This window comes from Cheilinus undulatus, linkage group 17 (assembly GCF_018320785.1).
Source record: "Cheilinus undulatus linkage group 17, ASM1832078v1, whole genome shotgun sequence".
Classification (NCBI taxonomy): domain Eukaryota; kingdom Metazoa; phylum Chordata; class Actinopteri; order Labriformes; family Labridae; genus Cheilinus; species Cheilinus undulatus.
The window spans coordinates 38,565,368-38,575,826 of record NC_054881.1 but is presented as its reverse complement, the minus strand read 5'-3'; the positions used below and the strand labels follow the sequence as shown (position 1 = coordinate 38,575,826).

General features: G+C 40.8%; 1 protein-coding gene across 1 annotated transcript; it reads left to right on the top strand.

The window, feature by feature from the left end:
- Window positions 1–572: 572 nt before the first annotated feature.
- On the top strand, window positions 573–3,896 carry LOC121524818 (GTPase IMAP family member 7-like). Its single transcript, XM_041810332.1, has 2 exons — window positions 573–600; window positions 3,082–3,896. The coding sequence occupies exons 1-2, from the start codon at window positions 573–575 to the stop codon at window positions 3,894–3,896; spliced, it is 843 nt and encodes a 280-aa protein (XP_041666266.1).
- The last annotated feature ends 6,563 nt before the right edge of the window (window positions 3,897–10,459 follow it).

Genomic DNA, 10,459 nt, shown 5'->3' with positions numbered 1-10,459 from the left:
ATGACCTAATAATGATTTTTTTTAGTATTAATAAAAGAGGTTTTCTACAAAGTGCAATAGTGTCACTGCTGTAAACTTAAAAGGCCTTTCTGCAGGCAGTTTTGTAAACCTTCCAAGTAAATCTGAGTACAAAAATAAGTGCAGCCTTGAATGCAATTATGTAATTGCACACCCTGATATTGCAATTACATTTTTTGTGAGGCGCTAAATTCCGATTAAATAGGTCCACCACTGCTCCTTAATGACTCACTTCAACTTAAACAAAAACATAACATAATAACAGAATAATGAATAAGCTGCTGCATCAGCAGTTTCAGAATAAGAGACTGGGATAACAAAGCATCACTCACGAGGTGGAGCCTTCCCTTGATTCATTCTGGAGAGCACAGACAGCAGGTAGGTCTCTCTGGAGTCTCTGGATGATCTGTGGAGTCTGAGACACTGAATCACTGATTTAAATTCATTGGGCCCACCCTTTGGGAGGAGTCTAGAGATCAATAACAGATGTAAGCTCTGTTTTTCTTCAGTTAGTGGGACTACTGCAGAGAGAGATGGGCACCGTGCTGGCAAAGATGGGCATCAGATCAGCGATCCCTAAAGGTGAACTGCTTCTCTTTATCTCCTCCTTTAGGCCGACTTTATCAGCTTTGTTAGATTTAGTCTTTACATGGATGTGCTCATTATTTTTAGTCACATTTTAGTAATTTTTTTACCTTTATTATATAAGTTTGAGCTATTTGAGGATAATTCAGAAACCTTTATGTCAGATTTTAGTTGATAAAAATTACTATATTATAGTCATTACCCCGTAGAGGGCAATGTAAAAACATCAAACGTGATGAATGTTGAGTGAACAAATTATGAATAGGTGGCCTTTTGATATAACATGTTATTCTAATTTCCTTAAAATATGTAAAGTATTTACCAAGTGAACACAGATTTAAGTTGAGCCAACAGTTGGTAAAACTTTTTTATCACATCAGCTGATTTTCCCTCAATACATTTTTCTGAAATTAATAATATTCTTGAGACCAGATGGGAAGACGTGAGGGGCATGATGTGGCCCCAAGTCTGCCAGTTGATGATCACTCATTTATACTCTATATTGCCAAAAGTATTCGTTCACCTGCCTTGACTTGCATATGAACTTATGTGACATCCCATTCTTAATCCATATGGTTTAATATGATGTTGGTCCACCCTTTGCAGCTATAACAGCTTCAACTCTTCTGGGAAGTCTTTCCACAAGGTTTAGGAGTGTGTTTATGGGAATTTTTCACCATTCTTCCAGAAGTGCATTTGTGTGATTTGTGTTGGAACAGGAAGGGGCCATCCCCAAACTGTTCCCACAAAGTTGGGAGCATGGAATTGTCCACAATCTCTTGGTATGCTGAAGCATCCAGAGTTCCTTTTACTGGAACTAAGGGGCCAAGCCCAGCTCCTGAAAAACAAGCCCACACCATAATTCCCCCTCCACCAAACTTTACACTTGGCACAATGCAGTCAGACAAGTATTGCTCTCCTGGCAACCGCCAAACCCAGACTCGTCCATCAGATTGCCAGATGGAGAAGCATGATGCGTCACTCCAGAGAACTCGTCTCCACTGCTCTAGAGTCCAGTGGTGGCGTGCTTTGCACCACTGTATTCCACGCTTTGCATTGCACTTGGTGATGTATGGCTTGGATGCAGCTGCTCGGCCATGGAAACCCATTCCATGAAGCTCTCTACGCACTGTTCTTGAGCTAATCTGAAGGCTACATGAAGTTTGGAGGTCTGTAGCATTTGAATCTGCAGAAAGTTGGTGACCTCTGTGCATTATGCGCCTCAGCATCCGCTGACCCCGCTCCGTTATTTTACGTGGCCGACCACTTCGTGGCTGAGTTGCTGTTGTTCCCAATCGCTTCCACTTTGTTATAACACCACTGACAGTTGAGTGTGAAATATTTAGGAGTGAGGAAATTTCACCACTGGACTTGTTGCACAGGTGGCATCCTATCACAGTACCACGCTGGAATTCACTGAGCTCCTGAGAGCAACCCATTCTTTCACAAATGTTTGTAGAAACAGTCTGCATGCCCAGGTGCTTGATTTTATACACCTGTGGAAATGGAAGTGATTGGAACACCTGATTTCAATTATTTGGATGGGTGAGTGGATACTTTTGGCAATATAGTGTATGTTCAAGGCTGTGATAATACCCTTCAAGGAAATGTATTTTGCATGTAGTTTATAAAATTACCTTCCCTTTTTTGTGATTTTGACATTACAGACATTTGGTTGTTTTGTGCTTAAACAGGAAGTAATGGAGCAATGGTTTCTACTGGTGTAGCAATTAGCTTGGATGTAGCTGTGGTAAAGTGACAGTTTTATCAGACTGCGCCATGTTTCTTCATAAAATAAACAGAAAAGACAGCTTCTCATGATGGAAAATGTGTTTTTGCACTTCTGCCAACCCGATCGTTACAGGTGGGGTTTAGTTGTGCTGTAAGCTAGAATACAGAATGGTTGCAGCTGTTGCAGTTAGCTCAGATGTAGGAGTAGAAAAGTGATGGTTTGATCAGATTTCAACCACATTTTTTCATAAGACAAGAGTACAGAGCCACACCAAAAGCTTCTCTTGACAAAGAAGATGTTTTGGCACTCTCCCAACTGGCCTTGGCATGAGTTTGCATTCATAAACCGTGGCAACGCCTAACTGTAGAGCTCAGCCACATTTTGTTGTGCTGCTTTGATTGGTCATTAATGTGACAGAACATTTATTCAGTCACCTCCTGAGAATTTTTGAAAAGTCCTGTCCTTCCCAAGCACTTTATATGGGAGGTCTTCCCGATGAATGTGAAATATATCCATGCAACTGAGATATGAAACAGCCTGTCTGGCATGTCAGACTTGCAACTTTCTGCATCTTTCGGATTACTTTCAGCTGCGTCAGGCTAAACTATGCTCACGTTTTGTTTTGAAAAATGAACTAATCAGTTCAAAGTTTGCCAAAAAATTTGAATGAACATGCCTGTTTTGTGCAATCATGCACAGCAATCGATGAAAATATTAATTTTAAGTTGGAATTCTTTTGTTTGCAGGACCCCCAGTAAGAATCGTGATGATTGGAAAAACTGGAGTTGGGAAGAGCGCCGTCGGTAACACCATCCTAGGCAAAAACTTTTTTGAGTCTTCGTCGAGTGCCGTGTCTGTGACGGAAACCTGCGAGAAAGAACGGGCCAAGGGTCGCAGACAGATCCATGTTGTTGATACACCTGGGATTCTGGATACAGTTAAAGATGCAGAGAGCATAAAGAACGAGATCATCAAGTGCATTCAGGTGTCCTCCCCTGGTCCTCACGCCTTCCTGTTGGTCATCCAGATCGGCAGGTTCACCAAAGAAGAAGAAAACTGCGTGCAAGCGTTGGAGAAAATCTTTGGACCTGAAGCGTCAAAGTACATGATCGTTCTGTTCACACGTGGCGACGAGCTGAAGGGCAGAACCATCCGTGATTACGTCCAGGCCGGCCACCCAAAACTACGAGAGGTGATTAACAGGTGCGGGAACAGGTACCATGCCTTCAACAACAAGAAAAAGAGGGACATAACCCAGGTGGTGCAGCTGATCAAGAAGATCGACGAGATGGTGGCGGCAAATGGAGGACTGCACTTCACTGAAGAGATGTACAAGGAGGTGTCGCAGACCATGCCTGAGCAGGAGGAAAGACGGCACGCCACGAAAGAAAAAGACAAAGTCCAGGAGGAGCTGCCACCAGTAAACTACTCCTTCATGTCTGAGCTGCTTCAGAGGGTTATACTGTTTCAGATGATGCTGGCTGCTGCAGGACAAGGGGAAGTCAACAACCTGAACCAATCCATGACGACCACTGATACAAACGTGAGGGTGGTTAACTGACAGAAACAGTGACAGTATTTCTGATCAAAGAATAACACCAGCAATTGGTCATTTGTGTCATGGAAATTCAACAAATGAGCAATAGTTTTTATAACAATGTTAACTGTTCAACTCATTTGCTGCTTTTGAAAATAAGGCCTAAAACCTAGAGAACACTTTATTAGGTATACCTGCTCTACTAATAAAGACAAATATCTAATCATGGCACGTAAAATCCCTGATGCTCAATTTGAACGTTAGCACATCATCTTCACTATTCCTTCATGTCTAAATAATCTGGTTGCTTGCCTGGACCGACACTTCGCGCCACTCCGTTTCAGATATGCTGCAGGTCTATTTTCAGTGCCCGCCGCTGCCAAACCTCGTAAATTCACGGTCGTTCAGAAAGCACCAACCACGGATGTCACAAGCGTAGAACATCTGGTTCTTTCAAAATAAAACACAATGCACTGACTCTCGATTGTAAATCATCACTATATCAACATTACGTCTCATCCTGCAGCAAGAGCAAAGGGTCACGGGGAGGTCGGTGGGTCACAGAGCTACAACAGTGCCATTGACAAGGAAGAGTTAACTTTTGGGGATATTTAGCCAAAGAATTTTGCATAAAATCACAGATCCTTAAAGCAAACATTAACCTTTAACTTCCTAATGTACTCACCCAATGGTGAATGCAATAATATCATGGACTAATACCGGGAAGGGTGATAAATGAACCCCAAAAGAAAAAATAGTCTGCTGTTGACGTACTATTCTTGCGTGAACTTGCAGTTCTCCTGTGATCTCTTCCTGCTGAACAGGACTGTGCACCGCGGCGCTACGCTCTAGATTCGCATCCAGTGGGCGAGGTCGCCCTTCAGTCGGGGCAAACCCACGGCGCACACACTGTATATGGAAATCGGAGGTTAGGCCGACCACACACTACAGGATTTTAGGCCCCATTTGCCTCTCCTGACAATCATGGGGGCGTATCCCGAGAGGAGCCTCGTCAAACGACTGTTTGCCTGAATAATCTTCGTGTGTGGTGTTAACACTGTTGTTTTACTGCTCCAAATCGCATTGTAGCCTCCTAAATCCTGAATCGTAAATTTCAAACATGTTTGATATTTACAATTCTAAGTTGTAGTGCATCTGACAAAGTACCCACAACAACCAATAAGAGCGAGCAGACGGGGTAGTGTCACAGCCGGATCATACGTTCTTTCACCGCTCACAACCATAAACACAGCTTTAACTTAATTCCAGCCTGGATTTCATCCTGAGTCTTTCCCATGTTTTATGATTTTTGCTTCATCTCTAACACATGCCAAGGCAGCCTGTTGTGGAGGGACAGCAAGAGGATATCGACAGACATCCGTGTTTTTTTTTTTTTTTTTTTTTTTTCTGAAGTTACGTGATCACCGAGGTTGTTGGCAGGTCGGCAGGTGTGTGGTCTCCAGTGATCTGACAGTCTGGCTCAGTCGTCTAGTGTGTGCGTTCAGAGGATTGTCCTTTTATCTGTGGTCTCCCACGGTTTTAAAATCGTTTCAGATTTAAAAATCGTCTAGTGTGTTGCCGGCCTTAAGTGCCCTCTCAATAGACATTTGCCAGAGTGCCCTCTTACATGCCCACAAGTTATAGTTTTAGCTGCCAGTCTTGCCCAATCAGGGTCATGGGTTGTCCTGGGTACATCATTTAGTTCGTCATCTGGCTAAATTCATGTGGTGTGATCTGGCCTTTAATGAGCAGTTGAACTGGTGTGCCTAATAAAGTGGTCAGTGAGCCTAATATTTGCCTTATATGTACTTGACTGGACCTGAATGGTTGATTTCTGTTAGTCTTTGTCATTGAAAAATCATATGATAGAAAATTTAAGGTAAATGTTTGGCTTTATTGTCGTCCTGTAAGTAATGTTATAAATCCAGGAGACTTTGTCTGTTATGGTTACATACAGAGTTTTGTTTATGCTCGAGCCATTATATGGATTGAATAACTTTTTTAATGAAGGTTTAAACTTGGCAATGACAGCTATGATTGGCACCATTAATAAACCTGTAATTATAAAGTAGATGAAGGGTTGTTGTGTACTTCTGTGGTTAAAATAATATGTGAAGTATGTAATCAACAAAAGAATCTGAGCAACGTGAAACAGCGTTAGATAACGTTGCGATTATATCTCTTATAAAACAACTAATAAAAAGCTAAGTTGCAAAGTGTTTGCAGTTTTATTTCACTGGATATTTGAGTTCATGATTTACAGTAGTATTTTTACTTCAAGATACTTTCTCTGGTGAATCTGTGATCTAGTTTCATACAGAGTGTTTGTTAGTGCTCTAGCCATCATGAGGACAGAATGCTTTAACGAATCAAGGTATAAAATTTGGCAGAGACAGTTTAAACAATCCTGTGATTGAAAAGAAGCTATTGAATGAGTGCTATGTAATCATGTGGGTAAAATATTATGTGAAGTATGTGATCAGCAAAAGGCAAGAAAGCAACAGTAGGACATGAAACAGCAATATGTAACTTTGGAATTATACTGCCTATCAAACAAGAAAGCCAAGCTGTGAGGTGTTTGCAGTTTTATTTTACTAGGTATTTAAGCATCAGCTGAGGGTAAGTCACATAAAACTGGTGCAGATAGTCAGCAACAAATCTGACAGTTCACCAAGAAAAAAATAAGTAACTAAGTAATGGTAAACCAGGGAGCAAACTGCTAGCTAACTGCTACTCAACTAAGAAATGAATGAGAAGTTGACGGCTATTTGACAAGACATAAAAAAGTCACCACCTGCTAGTTAACTAAGGAAGGAATGAGTATCAAACTTCTACTTAATCTGAGTGATTTATGACATTTAACCTATGATAAACCTGGTATATTTACTTTGTAATAATTTGAGTAACTAGCACACAGTTCACTGCAGTAAAACTGTCATTCTTCCCCGATAACTGAGTAACCAACAACTAATAAAGATACACCGAAATTGGTATAACTACTAGGTAAAAATGAGACATTAACAGCCAGTTAATCTACACTATAATTAGTATAATTACGAAGAAACAAAGAAACTTACAGCTATAACAGCTGTAGTGACGGACTAACTGAAATGCAAAACAGTCTAGATCCTCTTATGAACAGGGCGATGGGTTTGCAGAGCAAGACAGTGTAGTATTACCAGTATCTGGGAATGCAGATGAAAGTCTTTCGGTCCTTCTGGTCTTACTATGCTCTTGTGAGGCCTTGGAGGATACCTGGAGTGATGGGGCATGGGCATAGACCTGGCGCAGGCCTGGAAGATGGTCCTCAGGAGGCCAGAGCTAGTAAAGGACCAAGGTTGATGCAGCAAAGAGCTGAACTGCCATATGGTCCCATACCTGACCTGTACTTACAGCTAATAAGGATGCACCTGAACTGGTATAACAACTGGGGGGGTGCATGCTCATTTGCATTTTACTCAAAAGCAACACTGGGCATGAAATTTGCAAATTGCACCTTCCCTGGCTGCCAAGATAGATTAGACATTAGAGAATAGATTAGATAAGTTTAGACAAAAACATTAGAATTTCATCTTGACCTGAACAGAGAGACGGTGGAAGGAGGCTAGAACTGACGCAAGGTGACCAGACTTTGGGGAAGCCACTTAAAGAGCTCAGCTGATCAGACAAGCAAACATTACAAGAGCTGAGTCTGGGGTGAAACAGAAGTTAGAATTCCAGCCTGTGCAAAAACTGGAACGCTTTACTGGCACTGACATGGAGGAACAGAACACATCAGAGGGAGAAACCTCCGGAAAGTTGTTGAAGAACTTGTCAGACGGGTGGTTTACTGTAACAGAAGCAGGCGTTTTTTTGCCAAGAGGAAATATTTTGAGTTTTTGAATGACAGTTCCCAGCAGTAGGTCCTGTCAAAGAATCAGAGATAATTCAAGATGAGAGCTTAGAGAAAAAGGATGGAATGACTTAGAAATATTTCCCAGCAGACATCGGCATTCAAGGAGAGGAACTCAGACAATAGAAAGCCAACAGAGACCCACGCTCAGCTTCTTGTGATACTTGCAGGTCAGGAGACATGCCATACATTGTCTCAAAAAGTGGAAAATACAGCTTAAATTTGCAAATGAAGTGAAAAGTATGGACAAAGAAGTGGCAAAAAGAGCAGAAATTGGTTAAAAGTGGCAACAAAGTGGCAAAAGGAATTGCTAAAAAGGTGAAAGACCTAAAAATTGGCGAAAAAATACTTTAAAAAAGTGGCAAAAATGTGCTATAAGTAGCAAAAATTGTTTAATTGTGGCATAAAAGTGGCAAAAGCAGAAAAAATTGATTAAATTCAATTTAACAATAGTAAAAATATTGCTCATAAATGTAGGCATTATGGTTAAAAAATAAATTAAAATACATAGATATTTGTAAAAAATGATGCCACATTTATTGCTTGGCTAGCCAGTTAAGGGGGGCCCTGTGCAATATGCTTTCTGGGGGCCCGTAATCCCTAGCTATGCCCCTGGCTGAAGTGACAGAGTTTTGCCATTGATACTCAGAGGTGGTAATGGGGGAAGACAGTGGCGTTGTGATGGCAGGGCTGGCAAAATGGGACAGGATGTATATGTGCATTTCTGAATGCATGCAAACATCCTGTTGCTTGTGAACACCTCATGCCTCACCCGCTTATGTAACTCAACGATGACATATAAAACCAGTTTGAACCCAATATTGTGCCACTGCTGATGCAACGTGCAGCACAAAAGTGTAACGATGATGGAACAGTTTTGGTTCTTTTGTTATAAAGGTTTAATTTGAATACATACAATAAACAATATAATAAACACTGAAAAACATCTACTTTTAGCACTGGTTCTGGTCAGCACCACGGGCTCTCTTAGGAGCAAATTCTTCAGGCAACTGCTGAGCAGCAAAGTTTACACGATATGTAATAAAGAAATGCTTGATAGTGAACAAACACCCAGGTCAGCCCCTACAGAAGTGCAAGCACCTCACCATAACTCTTAGTCCTGATCCTAACCCTACAAAGAGATGCATCACATGACAGAACACATTTCATTCTCAGTCCTCTGTCTAATAAACAACCCTGCCACAGGTTAGCTGTGATTTTGTTAAGGTAAAATAGTTCCACGTTCCCTTTGAATCCATCTTATTCATGTGATACTGACTTTTTATACACTAATATTAATAATAATGAAAGCACGCAAGCCATAAAAAGATCAGATACCCCATTAAGATCAGACTCCATAAGGAAACCCTTACGAGTAAAATGTTTGTACCAGCCGACGCCAACATCTTCAAGGTGGAGTGGGAGACTTCTACCCTAGTTTCCTGAAAAAAAGCTTTTATATTTGGATGATATGTGGGGCCCCATTCCAGAGAGGACTTTCTGACCACCTTGAACAATCACAACCTGTTTTATAAATCAAAATCCACCACTAACCTCATATCTGAGGATGTCTTTGATACTACAACATACAAAGGTGACAACTCTCATAAAACAAAAAAATCAGATGTAAAAGTGCTCTTTAAGGCAGGGGTTCTCAACATTGGGGTCGGGACCCCATTTGGGGTCGCAAGACACTGAGAGGGGGTCTGCAGATGCCTTAAAAAAACTAAGAACATTTTTTAAATTACACTGTTACCACTTTACACCAATTTTGCCTGATTTCAACCCGTTTTCATCACTTTTTATCACCAATTTGAGCAATTTATACACACTTTTTGCAACTTAAAACCCATTTTTGTCAATTTTAAACCCTTTTCACCACTTTTTTTCTGCCTGTTCTTGCCACTTCTAAATCAAATCTTGCAACTCTCTGCCTGTTGTTGGCTCTGTGTACACATTATTGCCACTGTTAATCCGTTTTATCATGTTTCTGACTTTTTCTGCCTTTACTAGCCTTTTTTGCCTGTTTATAACAACTTTCATCCCATTTCACCAGATTTCCACCTACTTTTGCTACTTTAATGCAATTTTAGCCACTTTTGAATCCCCTTTTACACTTAATATGCCGATATTTGCAACTTCAACTAATTTTCTCGTGTTCTTTTTGTTATTTTGCCACTTTTATATAATTTTTGGCATTTTTAACCCATTTCTGCTACTTTTGAAATCCAATTTCAACACCCTTCCCACTATTTCTTTCCATTATAAACCAAATTTAGCTATTTTTAATGTATTTTAATTCTGTTTTTAACAACAGGATTTACCATTTCAAAAGAGGGCTACTTACTAGACAAATGAATTAAAATGTGTTTCTTTGATAAGAGTGATTATTGTTCAAGTTAAATATAAAATACCTCAGCTTAACTTCACAATGGACCGTGATTTTACTGGCCCCCAGTTTGGCTGGGCCCCAGAAAACTCTCCCATTTTCCCCCCTAATGGCCGGCCTTGTCTCCACATGACTATTCTTGAATGTTCATTGCTATGCTTAAGCATCTTCAGGTACAGTGGGGGTCTCTGGCACCTTTTTTGGGGGGGTTGCGGGCTGAAAAGGTTGAGAACACCTGCTTTAAGGGACTGACACTTGTGCTTTGCTTTGTAAAATGAACCATCATCCTAAAGACACATGCAGATT

Bases quoted from the DNA above. Each gene is read 5' to 3' on its own strand.
- LOC121524818 (XM_041810332.1), top strand. From the start codon at position 573: ATGGGCATCAGATCAGCGATCCCTAAAG. The intron at 601-3,081 runs GTGAACTGCTTC...TTTTGTTTGCAG, and splicing joins CAGATCAGCGATCCCTAAAG to GACCCCCAGTAAGAATCGTG.